Here is a 17,240-nt window from a genome sequence, read left to right on the forward strand (position 1 = left end):
AAATGCTCACAAAAACGCAATGAAAAAATGCAAGTAACCTAATTTACATAATAGGTGCCAAAATGGTGCGGAAATTCTGTAACATCAAAAACTCACCAAATAAGGATCTTGGGAACGTAGCCCAATAGTTATCTTATTTTGGGTTTATGGTCATGGTATTTGCAATTGTATACTAATATTTTGTATGTCTTTTGTAATGATTGTATGGAGTGACGCGTGATGCACTGAAGGGGATTTAAGTGTGATGACCTTCTCCCTCAGGTTTCAGTTTTGAGAAAGCGTCTGAGGACGTGTAAATGCTATAGGTGGTGTGTTGCATGTCCTCCCTGCTTTTATCCTTTTTGTTCGCGGAATACAATAAAATAAGGAGTTTCATCAACTGGTGAGGGCCATAACATCTTCTTTACAGTTTATCTTTAAAGGTGTATTCACAAGTTCTTAAATTGATTTCATTTGTTAGACAGCATGAAAATAAGCAAGCTTGCAATTGACTTAGTTTTTTATCCGCTGTCATTCTCCTGCAATTACAGATTTTATCTTACATAGTGTACAACTGGTTTCATGGAGCCCGGACTCCAGACACTGGCCAAAAGTGTTACATTCCAGTAGAGGAGTTAAACCGGGCTGTGCAGTTGGTAAGCCAAACCTCCGACTTCTCAATTTCCCGGACTTCCGACTCCATGACTCCACAGCAATGCCTCACTACTGAGCGTGTTCATAAAGTGCAGCACAGATTCATCTCAACTAAAAGCCGAGATCCTTATATCCGGAACAGAACAGACATTTATAGGACGTTTCATAACTTTCCCAAATTCTTATGAAAACATTTACAGCACATCCTGCACTGAACTAATGGACCCAATTTACTATATATTTTAGGAGTCGATCCATTTTATACTGACTCAACCAAAATGGACACCGACTACCTCCACAGCCCTGGAGTTAACAATCCCAATCAGCTCTCTCCAGCCCGCTGATTTCTATATAGCAGTTACCTGCTCACCTCGCTCCCCTTTCTAACATCAATGTAAATGATATATATTGCATCTGCCAATTTGCACAATATACAGGACAATGTGTGATCAATGGGGGTCTGACACCCAGAACTTTCATGATCTGTGGTAGAAAGGGGCAGAGATGCATTAAAGGGTTATCCCCATTTTAGAAGTTATCATCTATTCACAAGACAGGTGATAAATTGCTAATCGGTGGGGGTCCAACTGCTGGGACCCCCAACGATCTTGAAGATGGGGCTCTGCTAGACATGCGCACCACAGTACTGTTCATTCACTATTGGACTGCGCGGTACTGGCTGCCGATTTATATAAAGAGGGTCTGGGGATCATTGGGGATCCCAACAGTTGCCTTGACCAATAAATCAGAATAACACTTTAGGTAAAATGGTGCTGAGCTGCATATATGGTCAAGCTAAAGTGCATGGCTATACATCTGTGCTAAGAATGCACATGTGCTGCCCCAAGAACTAACAGCGTTTGCGAGAGATCTCAGTCAGGGGAGGCGAGTCACTAAAACAAGTATGACCCATTATCAGACACAAGCGGCAGGGAGGGCAGAAGAGCTGCAAGTGCAATGTCTCACCCTGAAGCCCTTGTGGCTTATTTGCAATACTGTTCTCAAGATGAACTCATGAGAACAATATTAAAACACAAAATAGATTAAAATAAAATGTAATATTGCATGAAAGTCTAATTAAAAGAAAAACAATGGATATTTCCTTCCCACTGCGGCAACATTCCAGTGATATCGGAGTGATTGTTTCTGAAGAATGACCTGACATTGTTGTGTTATGTGCAGGCTGCAGCCAATTAGCGGTAGCTCAACAATATTTGTTCAGAGCTGATGTCCCTTCTAACAAAATAAGCTGCAGCCAAGCAGTGGCCACTCATTGGCGGCAACCTGCATGTGACACAATGTCAGGTCAACTCTGCGGGAATAGCAACACAGACCGCTGGAAGGGAGCCACTGTGGGAGGAGAGTATAGATTTGTATTGCTTTTTTCAATTGGGGTCCTAAATTGGTTAACAGTTGTCCAGTAGTGGACAACTTTAAAGGGAATTTGTCATGATCTCAAATAATACTGACTTGCAGATATGGGGTTAATCTGCAGGTTCATAGAGTTATATTGTTCTAAAGTCGTGCGGCCGCTGCACTGAAAGCCTGGCTGCCGAGGGGAAGTGAGCTTTATTCCTCCTGGCAGCTTTTGGCTTTCAGTAATAAAGGCATGGCTTTAGTCACCACTTAGTATATAGTGAGCGGTGGTGGCTGTAAGTACTTTAGCTACAGCAGTTCCTAGTCCTCTCTAGAGCTTGAGGACGTGTGCGCATTTGTCTGGAGTCGTCTAAAGCTAAGCTATTTCCCCATTTGTCCTTCCTTGTTGTCTATAGTGTTTAGTGGAGATCAACTATTGCTCATCTCCTCCCTTCCCTAGCCTGAGCCTAACGCCAGGGAAAGACAGGGCGAGGTAAGCGTGCCGTGATTAGTTAAGAGCCAATACAGGGACGTTAGGAGAGACAGGGTGACGCTAGATCAAGCTAGGAGGTCTCCACTCCCCCCCCCCTTTCCCTAGAGTCTGGGCTCCCTTTCCCTCTTCCCTTTGTGTTGCACTAGTCTTTCCCACACCTTGCGTGACACGATTTTGCTCAAGAAGCACACACCTTCACAATCCTACACACAGGGCTGTGGAGTCGGAGCCAGTATAAAATTGGACCGACTCAGACTCCTAAAATATATAATAAATTGGGTACAGTAGTTCAATGCAGTTTGTGGGGAATATTTTTTTCATAATAATTTGGGAAAGTTATGAAATGTCCTATAAATGTCTGTCCTATTCCTGATCTAAGGGTCTAGACTTTTAGCTGAGATTAATCTGTACAACAGTAAATTTATCACTTAAACATTAGCCATGTATGAGGAAGTCAGTCAGAGTCGTGGTCATGAAAATTGAGGAGTCGAAGGTTTGGCTTACCACAGCCCTGCCTACACATTATATCTGTATAAATAACATACAGTGGCTTGCAAAAGTATTCACCCCCCTTTGTCATTTTTTGTGTTTTGCTACCTCACAACATGGAGTTTCACAGTTTTTTGTTGAGGGTTTGCATCAGTTCATGTAAAGAACATGCCTACAACTGTGAACAATTGGTTTTATTTTTATTGTGAAGCATACAACAAATAGAAAAAAAAAATAACTGAAAACTTCAGTCTGCATAACTATTCCTCCCCTAAAGTCAGTACTTTGTAGAGTTTCCTTTTGCAGAAATTACAGCTGCAAGTCGCTTTGGATAAGTCTCTGAGCTTTCTACATCTTGCCACTGGGATTTATTCCCATTCTTCAAGGTAAAACTGCTCCAGCTCCTTCAGGTTAGATGGTTTCCTGTGGTCAACAGCAAATTTCAAGTCTGACCACATATTCTTAATTGGATTAAGCTCTAGACTTTGACTAGGCCACTCCAAAACATTTACACGTTTCCCCTTAAACCACTCAAGTGTTGTTTTAGCAGTATGCATTGGGTCATTGTCTTGTTGGAAGGTGAACCTCCGTCCCAGTCTCAAATCACTGACAAAACAGGTTTTGCTCAAGAATATCTCTATATTTCGCACCATCAATCTTCCCCTGGACTCAGACCATTTTCCCTGTCCCTGTTGCCGAAAAATATCCCCACAGCATGATGCTGCCATCAACATGTTTCACTGTGGGGATGGTGTTCTTGGGTGATGAGCAGTGTTGGTTTAGCACCAGACGTAGTATTTACCTTGGTGGCCAAAAAGTTAAATTTTGGTCTCATCTGACCACAGCACCTTCCTAAGTACATTTGGGGAGCCCTCTCTTGGCAGGTTTGTTGTGGTACCATGTTCTTTCCATTTGATGATAATGGATTTGATGGTGCTCCGGGGGGGGGGTTTATCATCATTCTTCCATACATTTGGGGAGTCTCCCACATGTCTTTTGGCAAACTCAAAACGAACCTTACACACACAAATTGTAAATAAAGGCTTTTTGATGCTCACTGTGAAGACACTGGGGTCTTCCGTGGGCAGAACAATACTCAGACAACACAGGGTGATGGTAAACAGTGTGGCAATAATTTATTGAACCATCAGTAATTAATAACATATAGAACAGTCCCAGCAAATACACGAGATGGTGCAAAATTACACAGTCTCACCCTTCCGCTGGCCTGCCGGGATTAGAGCCGTGAGATGTGGCCAGCTGACCTGATTGTCCCAACCTGGAGTGGTCACGTGGTCACATAGTCTCTGAGAGTTCAGCAATGGTCAAAGGAGCAGTTCTGTATCTTTCCAGCCAGGGCTATGGTCCTTTGGCTCTCATCCCGTAGTGTCTCTCTGGATAGAGCCATGCTACCAAGCTGATGTCCTGAAGACTCTGTCTGATCTTTGAGTCTCTGTTTCAATTCTGACTGCTACAGAGGCATATGTCCCTTAAATAGTTACAAGTGTCCTTTCAAGTACACATCCACAGGTCAAGGATTAGGGAGGATATTATTCCATAGGGCTAAGGTCTCATGGTTTGTGCATTTAATCAATTTACATAGTTGGTATAGTAGGGGGCTCTTGTAAATAAACAACTAGCTGGCTTTAGTACAATAGGTAATTAGCATGTTAAACATTGTTTCCAAACCAAGAGAAGTCAATATTCAGACTTATACACATAATAGTATGTCTTTCTTGACCAGCCAAAGAAAAACACATACATTCACAAGTCAACACAAAGATAATAGTGTATTTATCTTGGCTTAACAAATCTAGACGTCTGGCTGATTAAGATAAGAAACTGTTTCGTCACACCCACTCTTCCATAAAGGCCACCTCTATGGAGTGTATGGCTTATTGTGGTCATATTTACAGATACTCTAGTCTCTTCTTGGAACTCTGCAGCTCATTCAAGGTTACCTTTGGTCTCTGTGCTGCCTCTCTGATTAATGCCCTCCTTGCCCGGGTTGAAAGTTTTAGTGGGCAGGCATCTCGTGGCAAGTTCTTTCTATTTGATGATGCTCCGGGGGATCATCAGGGATTGTGATTTTTTTTTTTTTTTTTTTAAAACCCAACCCCGACTTCTCCAAACAAGTCAGGAACAAAGTTGTTGAAATCTTCTTGGTCTTCATGGTGTTATTTGGTTAGTGGTGTTGCAGCCCCTGTGGCCTTTCAGAAAAGGTGTGTATATACTGACAGACCGTGTGACACAGATTGCACACAGGTGGACTTCCTTTCACTAAGCATGTGACTTATGAAGGTAATTGCTTGCACCAGAAATTTTTAGGGACTTCACAGCAAAAGGGGTGAATATGCACATGCCAATTTTTAGTTATTTGATCCCATAAATTTTTTCAAAGCAAAAGGTGGCTACTTTGAAGAACCTAAAATATAAGACATATTTTCAGTTGTTTCACACTTTTTTGTTAAGTATATAATTCCACATGTGTTAATTCATAGTTTTGATGCCTTCAGTGTGAATGTACAGTTTTCAAAGTCATGAAAATACAGAAAAATCTTTAAATGAGGTGTGTCCAAACTTTTGGTCTGTACTGTATATGCACTGCACAAGAAGGCCATTAGTGGATTAAGACACACCAGTGTCCGTAATCGGACTATGAGATAAACCTTACAAACAATGCATTAGGCTATGTGCCCACGATGCAGAAATGCTCCAGATTTTTTCCTGAGCGTTTCTGCATCTCCCTGGCAGAAAAAACGCATGCGGATTGTACATGCGGATTCCTGCCAGGGACAAGCGGAAGTGAAGCGTTCTACACATGCATTTCTGCATGCGGGTTGTCAAGAGCTTTCCAAGCGATTTTAGCATCACTTGGAAAGTGTTTGACAACTTGGTCACACTATATAAATCCATGCAAACGGCATGGATTTATATAGTGTGACCGTAAAAGAATGGTAAAAAATAAATATTATACTTACCTTCTGATGGCCCCTGATGTCTTTATTCGATGCGTCCTGGCTTGTCGGCAGCTCGCGGTAGACTAAAGGACTTGCCGACGTCAGCGGTCGCGTGACCAGTCACATGACTAAATAACGTCACAGCAGATCCTTTTCAGACCATCGCGAGTTGCCGGCAAGCAGAGACGCATCGCTAAGGACACTGGGGGCCATCAGAATTGGATTCCATGCGTTCCAATGCAAGTCAATGGCTGAGAAAACGCTGCGCTTCCGCAAAATAATTGGTAGTGCTGTGGATTTTTCCGCAATGATAATCCACAGCGGAAATTTCCGCAGCATGTGCACAGCACATGCGGATTATCATTGGGGAACATGGCAGACCTTCTACCAAGCGTTTTTGCAGCGGAATTGCCGCTGTGGAAATGCTTAAAAAACGCATCGTGGGCACACAGCCTTAGGATTGTTTTTTTTACTTCACATTACAAATAAATATATAAGTTGGCATCATTTTTCATCAAACAGCTCAATGTTTAAAAGGGTTGTCTGGTGAAAACAAGCCATCATCTATCTAGAGGATGTATGGTATCTTGCTGATCGGTAAGTGCCTGATCGCTGGGACCCACATTGATCAGCGGCAGTTTTATACCCTGCTAGAATGCAGCGTTAACAGTCGCTCCATTCATCCTCTATGGGCCTGGGTAACACTGTGTTTGGCTTTTTCTGGCAGCACTTTAGAAAATGAACTGGAGTGGTGGTCAGGCATCCGACTTGCCACTCCTTTTTGTAACTGGGATAAAAATGTTGCTGATTAGTTGTTTTTAACTGGACAACCCCTTTAATGAAATAGCAACAAGACAGAGCACCAAGAATGTAGAAAATAACCAATGATGATCATTATACATGATACTTCCCATTTAGCAAGTTCACATGGGAAACATGTTGGTGACAAGCAATATATACAATATATCTTCCGTGGAAGAAGCTCAGAGTCAAATGCCAGGAAAGAGGAGACATTCAGTTCGGGGACCACGGAAAGGAGTTTAGTCTGTTTCTTTACACAAGTGTTTTTGTACAGTATTACGCTCTAAGGAAATAAATCACACCAGAGTACTAAAGCTTTGATCATTGCATCAATATAGTGAGAACCACAGTTAGAGAATGGGGTACACACAGGCATTGAGAACCCAGATTGTATACTGTGCTACCCTATCGACAATTCTTCGAACCTTTATTTCGGCCACATCATATTTGAGATGGTTAACATTGCAGCAGTGGTGATGCCACGTTTACAGCAAAAGAACGCTCCAGCCAATCACTGGGCTCAGCTGTCTTCTGCCATCACTGCAGAGTTCAAGGGCAGCAGTAATCATCCGCTGGATTCCAGTTGTCACCTCTGCAGCCATGTCAACAAAGACGGGTAGCAGCAGAGAGATGACAATGGAATGAGGGGGGGGGGGTCAGTAAATCAGATTTTGCTCTAACAGATCATAGCTGTGGACTGAGAAAAAGGTGACAGACAACACCTCTAAAAATATTTGGCGTGTCATACACAAGTCACGCTGAAGTGATGAGGTCACGTCTGGCCAGCTTATCCGAAGAGTCACCAACAGGTAGGAGGAGATTTGCAGGGCACTGATCCTACAGTCACGGACTACCAACATGGCCACTACAGCAAGGTCCTGCAGATCTTTTTACTCAACTCTGATCTGCCATATTCACATTAGAACATTTGCAGCTACATAAAAAAAACAACTTACTTTGGATACACAGGTTCATATAAATACTTGTCTTCTGCAACAGGAACAATGTCGAAGAATAAAATGTATCCATTTGCAGTCTGAAAAAAAAATAGAAATATAAATATAAACACGAATATAAATCAGTACAAAACAACTTACATTTGATAAGCAATATAGAAAGTAGTATATCCACTAATGCAACAGAAAAAGCAGGATCTAGCAATAGCAACCAGGCTGCTTTATTTTTCAAAGAGGCATCCGAAAAATTTAAGCTTGAATCTGGTTGAAATCTAAAGTCTCTAACACAATAGATAGCTGTTTGCCAACCAATTGTTTCCCCTGACAGCTGCTCTCTCAAGCCCTCCTTTTCATGTGATGTCCTAAAAGTCAATGCTGCCCCTTTTATGAGCCTTGCCACATGACTTAGGATAAAAGACAAACCAGACTGTCTGCAAATGGAGTGTCTGATTGGCTTCTTTTCCTTCGCCATGTGACAAGGCTCATTAAGGGGCAATATTGACTTTTAGGATTGCTACATCCAATAGGTGGCACTAGAGTTCTAGACCTCTTCCTCCCTGAAGAGGATATTTGCAGATTTAATTCTTCAGAGCATTACATAGCCTATAAGTCTCCTTACGCTAGCTTGGCATTCTCCACATGGAGAAAAGTTCCTCCTCAGATCTCCCTTTCACAGGAACACTTGCTTGAGCGTTCTTGTGTTCTCTACGAATGAGATATTGACAGTCTCCTCTGGTAGCGGCTAATCTCCCTGCCAAACAAAAGGATCAGCCATCAGAAATCCAACATGTAGGATCCTACTCTCCCCCATGAAGTGTAGGGGGAATACTTGGGAGGCCCCTATACATATTAGACTGTTGGCTAATCCCACCAGTAGGAGCGGGTTCGACTGACTTTAAGCCTCAACGCCCCCATCCACATAAAACTAAAGGGGTTATTCCCTTTCAGATAATGTTCAGTTATGGCTGTAGCTTGTTTAATAAAAAAAAAAAAAAAATAGCCATGCTATACTTGCCCTCTCCTGGTCCACTGCTTCCTGAGTCTAACATTGGCTGCAGCACGGACATCACTTCGACAGCCAGCCAGTCAGCTCATCGGCTCTGCTAGTGTAGACAGAGCACCCCCCCCCCTTCAGTGGCGTTGAGTTTTCTGATTGGCGGCAGCGCTGTCAGTGTGACATCAGCTACACAGCCAATACTCGACACCAGGAGCAGCGGTGGAAACTCGCCAGTGCAACCGGAGAAGTTTGTTATTTTTATAACAGACTGGAACGAAGACCGAACAATGTCTGAAAGGGGACAACCAATTCCTTAGGGAAGCCTGTCTATTTTCCACAGGCTTTGTGTCCAGGGGACGCCAAGCAATCCCTGCCTATGTGCTTATTAGTCCCCCAAATCCCTGCCTATGTGCTTAATTATCATATTCCCCCCCCCTCCCCTGCACGTTACATGGCCCTGTGACGTGCACTGTGCTCCCTGACTTCTCGGGCATGCGCCAAGCGCCGGTCACATGGAGCGCGCTTTGCTTCATCCCGATCCGTCTCTCCGTGCACAGCACTGCAGGGTTCTATTGCGCAGGCGCCGGGGAGTGACTGTCACTTCCCTGCGTAATAGAAGTAAATAATAGGTAATGCTCCAGTCCATCGCCGGCTGCTATATACAGTGCCGGCAAAAAAAATCTTTACACTTGCGCAGCAGAAAAAAACTTTACATATAAAATCCACATCATAATTTCACTTTTTAAAAGTGTACACAATGGGGGAGATAATAAAAAACTGTCTAATATTAAAGCTGGCTTTGTTGCAAATATCAACCAATTAATGCTCAGTTTTCACTTCTCTGGTAAAGCGAAAGCTGCACTCTGATTGGTTGTTATGTGCAGCTCAGCCAGTTTTGCTATTAGGCAGTCTTTTATTATCTCCCTCAGTTTTTTATTATGTCCCACAATGGGTCTAAAGAAGCTTAAAATGGAAGAGAAATCCCGTGCCTTGACTCTGCTCGAGAAGGGGGATTCGGTGATTGCTGTAGCTAGAGATCTGGGAGTGTCAAGAGAAGCAATTTATCAACTGAATCGGTCGGCGGCATCATTGCCTCCTGGGATGGTACCGCAGAGGAAGTCAGGCTCTGGCACACCTAAGACTTCACCAAGGACTGATAAGCTTCTGAAGCGTGAAGTGATGTCACATCCTTCTATAACTGCCGTTGAATAAAAAACAAGTACCCTATGCTCCTCCAGAACATCGCAACTAGGACAATTCGTCACCGCCTCCAGAAGGACCTGGGTCTACCAAGTTGCTGTGCCGCAAAGAAGCCCCTGCTCACAGCAGCAATGAAGAAGAAAAGGCTTGCCTTTTGTAAGAAATATCAAGATTGGACATCCGAAGAGTGGAAGAAAGTGATGTTTAGTGATGAGAGCACTTTCAGGCTGGTCAGGGGAGGCTCAAAGGTTGTGCGTCGTCCGAGTACCGTGTCACGGTATGACCCAAAATATACAGTTAAGACTGTTAAACACCCTGACAGTGTGATCGTGTGTGGTGCATTCAGTGGAAGCATGGGCAGGGCAGGTTTGTACTTCCTTCCCAAGAATGTAACTATGAAAGCAAGCAATTATATTACTGTTTTGGAAGAACACATGCTTACTTTTGGGGTCATACATCAGTGTGATTACTTTATGCATGATGGAGTCCCTGTCCACAAAGCCAAGCGCGTGAGAAAGTTTCTCAGTGACCATAACATTAACATTTTAGAGTGGCCAGGTAATTCCCCTGACCTTAACCCCATAGAAAATGCCTGGAATTTAATGAAAAACAAGGTTCAAGAGACACGACCCAGCAACATCAACAATCTAAAGGAGGTGCTGAAGACACTGTGGGTAAACATGGACTCCACCTACTTAGCCAGCCTTGATGAATCCATGCCTAAACGACTGCAGATGGTGATAAAATGTAAGTGTGACATGACAAAATACTAATTGTAATAAAATATCCACAATAAAACACTTGAATCCACTTGAATATTAAGATTTTGTGGTTTCATTGAACTTGTAAAGATTTTTTTTGCCGGCACTGTAGCTTCCAAAGAACAGTATAATCAGTGTGCCCTGGCAGGTGATGCCTCTAAAAGTTTCTGCCAGAAAAGATGGTGCTTGATGCTGTGACTGACAGCATTAAACTCCATGCATTTGAAGGCAAACATGCAACCGTCTAATTATTGCATACAGTGGAAACCGTGTAATTTAAATGGATTTTTGCATTTGCCCATTTGTCCACCCCTGTAATTATTGTCATTTTCTATGATTATATTGGGTAGTCTCTATAGGAATTATTTGTACAGTATATGCAGCTTTACTTGTACATTGTGTGCAAAATAGTTACTTATCTATATTTATTCATATTAATGTCTAGATGGAACTACTCTATGCATTTATGTATTTATATTCATTTATCTTCTACATGTGGTTTGCCATCTATGTATTTTATGCTGCCTAACTACACTAATATGTAAAGCCCTATCATATCATATACTGGTTGTTACATATTCACCTGTTGGAGCTATATGAATGATATATTGGTTACTTTACACTTTATCTAGGTCCGGGTGCTCCACCTTTTTATCATCTGTGGTGTGCCTTGTTTTTATTTATTTATCTTTGTGCACTTGTGTCTTTTATGTGTCTTCAATAAAGTCTTGGCAATTCTCAACTTGGGCCATGTAGTTGGTTGTTGCCTCCGTTATCTTGGTGTTGCAGATTGTGAATTGGGCCCAAATGATTTATTGGTGTTTATTGATTTATTCACCCTTGTATGAGGTCAAGTTCCCACTTGGCAGAAGTGGAATAGTGAAGCACACACCTCACTCAATGTACCCATCTAGTTGGAATGTGGCCAGGAGTATGCATTTCGCAAGCATAAGCATATCCTGGCGCCAGCACCAGAGAATCCTCACAGTGGGCAGTGCACGCAATGTGAGGATTCACAAGTCTGCAGTCACAGAGAGCGACTGCAGACTTGTAGCCTAATACCGGACATCCTGTTTAAGGGAGATTTCGCTGCTAGGGATCTTTTCCTATATGTCACAGTAGAATGCTACTCTGGCAGACTAACATGTCTCTGTGTTTCATTTGACAGAGATTGCCTTGCAGGGGTAAAGGCTACCATACACTTTAATAAGATCACCAGGACAAAAGTGGACCTTTTTTGCTCTTATTTTATGCCTGTTGCTACCATAAGTATTCTGCTTTTTTCTTTTTCTTTTAAACCTGCATACGGTTCCAGAGATATTGGCACAAAATACTTAGAGGAGTAGCTGGAATAAAATAAGAGCAAAAATGATCCTTTGTGACAGATCCTCTTTAAAGTCAGCCAAACCCATAGATATTGGTTGGATCATAGTAACATAGGCTGAATAAAGACCTAGGTCCATCAAGTTCAACCTTCCTCCCCCAATTATACTCCCTACACTAATCTAATGAGGATGACGGGGCCCTTCTGGCTCCATCTACCTCTTTTGCTCTGGAAGCTAACCTGCCGCTAGAAGAGGTATTGCCACTCCCCCCATTAAAAACACATGAACGCTCAGCCAAATCGAATGTTCATGTGTACGGGGAGTTGGAAGGGATAGCTGTTGGGAGGAATGAGCTCAGAGCTATTCCATGTCTTTGGACAGCCCAATTCCTATTCACTTCAAAAGGAGCTGAACTGCAATATTTAGGAATTGCCACTTCAGAGTACTGAGAAGTGCTATTCATTGCCTGTACAATGCTTACATATGGAAGCTGCCGGAGCCGATAATGCTGATTGGTGGGGTGAGCAGGTGTCAGACCCCCTCTGATCTTATACCTATCCTACTGGGGTCATCAACATCACAGCCGGCTGCTATCAGCTAATTGTCTCAATGGCTTCTCATTAGGTTTACAAAGTGAAAGCCAACACAGTGGGTAACAATGCAACATGTGGATTACATGGTAGATTGGATAACAAAGTCCATGATGCAAAGTATTTCCTTGATCACATAATTCAGCTAACATTATCAGCACAGGATTAAGAATGTCAGACTATCACAATCAGAATGACACTCCAATTCTCTCACTGAATTTCTAATTGCTTTTCGAGTCAGAGTCAGCATTACATAGTTAATAAAAGACATGCGTCCCAATTAATCAAAGCAATTCTGCCAGAATTCTGGACTAAACTGCTTTGAAAAATTGCAAAATTTTGGGACAACTCAGGAGTTGCTATAAAATTTGGTGACTTTTGGCGTTTTCACACCAGTATAAAGGACAGGAAGGTGCCGCCATGCCACAGCTTGTCTAATTCATGCCAAGCTGTGGTGTACCTTGTGCCAGAAACCTTACTCCAGTCAATGAATGGTGTAAGACTTCTGTAGCGGTGCATGAAGGTGCAGCACTTAATGAATCAGGAGTGTGACTCCACCACGAGAAAATCGTCTGCCTTGATGAATCGGGCCTATGATGTCCATCAATTTCAATTGTGGGATGTGAAAGCATATTGAAATGACAATGCAAAGCTGTTGCCACAATATAATATAGTCCTGGGGAAAAGAATGAGAAAAGCTAGCAAAGAAACGTCACCCATCACACGACATAAACCCTAATAACCCAACCTTGTTTTGCTCAACAAAACATGTGACTCAACATGTAAGCAAGGGGTTAAAACGCCCTGGTAAGATTAAAGCTGCGATGTGATTGGCAGACCATTTTTCTTTTAGAAAGTTTTGACACTTTTTTTGTGCCATTTTGCATAATACCTTAAACAGGCTTGATAATATGCAGTCATACCTACTTTACATAATACACAATTTCTTTACACATTCTAAAATAGGTTTAGGAAGGAGTTAAACCTGCAAATCCGCCCAGACTGTGAGACTTTGTGGGGCAGTCAAAGGCTATTCTTACAGCATTCCAGTCCTGCATACTTCATATCAAGTCCCAAGGGCCCCTCCAGTGTGTCTGAAAACCCTTACTGGACAGGGAAAAAATGTTCTATTCACACAGATAGCGTTAGAATTCTAAGCAAAAGGTTCAAAGGGCATGTGTGTAATGTGGGACTTATTCAGTAGTGGTAAAGATCGGTTACCAATGGGAGGTCTATCAAGTCCTCCAGGGTTTCCAATAGTGTTGCCTTCAAAAATATTGGAAACCGACAGACCCCTATAGAATTGAAGTGGGTCTGTCAGGATTTATCCACATGTGCTTGCAAACAGATGGAGCAGATTATGCTACAGTCAACAAAGCCCACCCTACCAAATATAATGGCCCCGATTCATCACAGCAATCATGCCAGAATTCTGAAGTAAAATGTTTTGAAAAGTCACATAATCTTTGCACAAAGAGGTGTTGTGCACATAATTTTTGCAACTTTTGGATTTTTCCAGCAAGTTTCACCCAGCTCTGCCAAAATGGGTGGGAAGAGGGCATGATGCCACAGCTCGTCTAATTCATGACGAATTGTGCTGTACCTTACACCAGAAAAGTGTATGAGACCTCGGAATTACAATAGCTAGAATAAAAGCCTAAAGGGAGAAACAGGTTTTAATTTCTGCCAAGGCCAGAAGAGATTAAATATATGGTTAAACTACCTGTGTCATCAGTGTTTTGCATTACTGTGTCCTTTATCATCATTAAAGGGGTATTCCCATCTCCAAGATCCTATCCCAATATGTAGTAGGTGTAATAATGATAATATTGGCAAATACCTCCAATTAGAAATGTAGTATAGTTTTTCTGATTTGCTATCTCTCTTACCTCATGTGCAGGCATCGAAGGACCTTAGGTATCCATGGTTACGACCACTAGCAACTAGCTAACTGTCACTCTATCAGTGGTCATAACCATGGATACATAAGGTCTTGTGATGCCTGCAAATGAGGTAAGAGAGATAGCAAATCAGAAAAATTATACTACATTTCTAATTGGAGATATTTGCTAATATTACTATTATTACACCTACTACATATTGGGATAGGATCTTGGAGATGGGAATACCCTTTTAAGTCTTCAGTGCATGGTCAGTGTGTCCGTTTTTCACCATCAACGTGTGGTCAGTGTGTCCGTTTTTCACGATCAACGTGTGGTCAAGTGTGTCCGTTTTCACCATCAACGTGTGGTCAGTGTGTCCGTTTTCACCATCAACGTGTGGTCAGTGAGTCATAAGTGTGTCCGTTTTTACCATCAATGTATGGTCAGTGTGTCCGTTTTCACCATCAACGTGTGGTCAGTGAGTCATAAGTGCGTCCGTTTTTACCATCAATGTATGGTCAGTGTGTCCGTTTTTACCATCAGTGTGTCATAAGTGTATCCGTTTTTACCATCAGTGTATGCTCTGTGTATTTATTTATTTTACTCTCTTATATAGCGCCATTAATTCCACAGCACTTTACAGACATTATGGGCACTGTCCCCATTGGGGCTCACAATCTACGTTCCCTATCAGTATGTCTTTGGAGTGCGGGAGGAAACCGGTGAACCCGGAGGAAACCCACACAAACACAGGTATCCTTTTTACCATTACTGTATGGCCCATGTGTCCATTTTTTTGCCATCTGTGCATCCGTTGTTACCCTCAGTGTGTCATCAGTGTTTTTCACAGATGGACAAAGAAATACATTACAAATATTCTCTTCTACTTTGCAATGTTAAACATGGACAGCACACAGACAGCACTTGGATAGTACACGGATGCCATCTGTGTACTGTACGTGTTTTTCACGGGCCTATAGACTTGTATGGGGAATCTTTCATTCGTGCTGCCGGGGAAAAAAAAATGAACATGTCTCTGTGTTTTGCATGGAGACACAGTCCGTGAAAAAACACGGCCATGTGAATTGCACTAGAGATTATAATGGGTATGTGTTGTAGCCGTGAAGAAATACGCATACAACACTTATGATGCCTTACTGACGTAGAACTAAAAAAATGTTTTTATTTTCCATGCTTTAAAATCCGAAGATAGAATTGATGCTTCCAGATAGGATACAGTGATGACACAGATTTTACCTCTTCATACACAATATACAATCTGGTGTCAGGTTGACTTACACGACCATCCATGAAGAAGACATATAGTCTGACCCGCAGCCATCTGGCTGCATAGAGGACCTTCCAGTGCCTTTCGAGTCATACTGGTTATGTCTTGGTGAGATTTCAGAAGTGGAAAATAAAGGATCTGTGGAGCTGAAGCGGATAGAAGCCCCATGTGGCTATGAACCAGCACTCTCGAGCAGTCCGTGAGCCTGTTTAAGGTTTCTTTTTTTTTTTTTCCCTGGCTCCTTAGTTGAATAACAGGAAACCGGCTAATGGAAAGAAATCTGAAACCTTCTATTTCTCAGCTCCTCAAGTTAAGCAGCTGTTGCTTTGTGAAAAAGTCTCTGAATTATAATAGTTAGGATATGCCGCGCTGGTGTTTTATTAGGGGTCACTTTCACAAGGCTCTACCTCCTGACTATTCCCTGGGATGTAACAAAGTCATTTTACTGATCAGCTTAAGTCTTTACTAAATATAAGAAAGCACAGCTAACTAAACAAACAGAGGATCCAAGATGCCAGATATAGGAAGCACTAATGCTTGATCAAATACAGGACAAGTACACATCATCATTTACAAAAAGCGACTGTAGCCACACAGTCACAAGCTGTCTTCTACACCGTCACTGCCACAAAGGATCATGCCTTAGGAAAATCTACAGGTGTACTGTTACTCACTGATGTCCCAATATCTTTAGATGTCCAGCCAAACACTGTAGCATACCACCAGCCATTGACCACACTCTAATTATTACTGGAGACCTGCATGATCCCAGTGTTAAAAATAAAACCACAGCTCATATTTCAACCACTATGCTTCTACTTTCTGTATAGACAGAACATATTTTATTATGAAACCTTTCTACAGATTTTAAGGTTTCAATTTACGTCTCAATTATAGACAGGCAACATCCCATTATATGTGCCAGTCAATGTAGACTCCTATTAATCATCAGAGACTTGGTTAACACTGGAAAATTCTTTTTGAGTTGCATATTGCAAACTACAACAAAACTATTGTTCAAGACACAATGGAGACTATATTTAGACACATACAGAAGTAAGAGAACAGCAAAGATTCACTTCTGTAAAGACACAGGCCTGATTCATCAAGATCGGCGCTGTTCACATCAGTATTGATGAGATGTGCGCTGTTCACATCAGTATTGATGAGGAGATGTGCTTGAGTCAGACGCTTCTGATTCATCAAGTGGTATAAGCTTCTTCATGAATTAGGAGCGTTGGACGGCTGGAGTACGCTTCTGTGTGTGCCTTGCCCCAAATCCTACTTCAGTCCCTGCTGGAGTAAGATTATTGGTGTAGAGAACGCCACCCCTCATCATGAATTTGCTGAGCGGCGATCACCACGCCCCAGTCCAGCCCAATTTGTTGAAGCTGGGCAAAAATGGCGAAACGCCAAAAGTTGCAAAACATGTATATTACTTACCGGTAATGTGTTTTTTCGGAACCCATGACGGCACAACGAGAGAGGGGATCCGCCCTTCAAGGACA

General features: G+C 42.3%; 1 protein-coding gene across 2 annotated transcripts in view; it reads right to left on the reverse strand.

Moving 5' to 3' along the window:
• Nucleotides 1–17,240, reverse strand: part of RIC1 (RIC1 homolog, RAB6A GEF complex partner 1) — a 141,619-nt gene that overhangs the window by 89,289 nt on the left and 35,090 nt on the right. For both annotated transcript variants that reach the window (XM_073669017.1, XM_073669014.1), the window contains exon 3: nt 7,689–7,768. In XM_073669017.1, the coding sequence (XP_073525118.1) occupies nt 7,689–7,768 (80 nt within the window). The remainder of the gene's footprint in view (nt 1–7,688; nt 7,769–17,240) is intronic.

This window comes from Phyllobates terribilis, unplaced genomic scaffold (assembly GCF_046119375.1).
Source record: "Phyllobates terribilis strain yellow unplaced genomic scaffold, ASM4611937v1 Scaffold_1__5_contigs__length_1240528914, whole genome shotgun sequence".
NCBI classification, from domain to species: Eukaryota; Metazoa; Chordata; class Amphibia; order Anura; family Dendrobatidae; genus Phyllobates; species Phyllobates terribilis.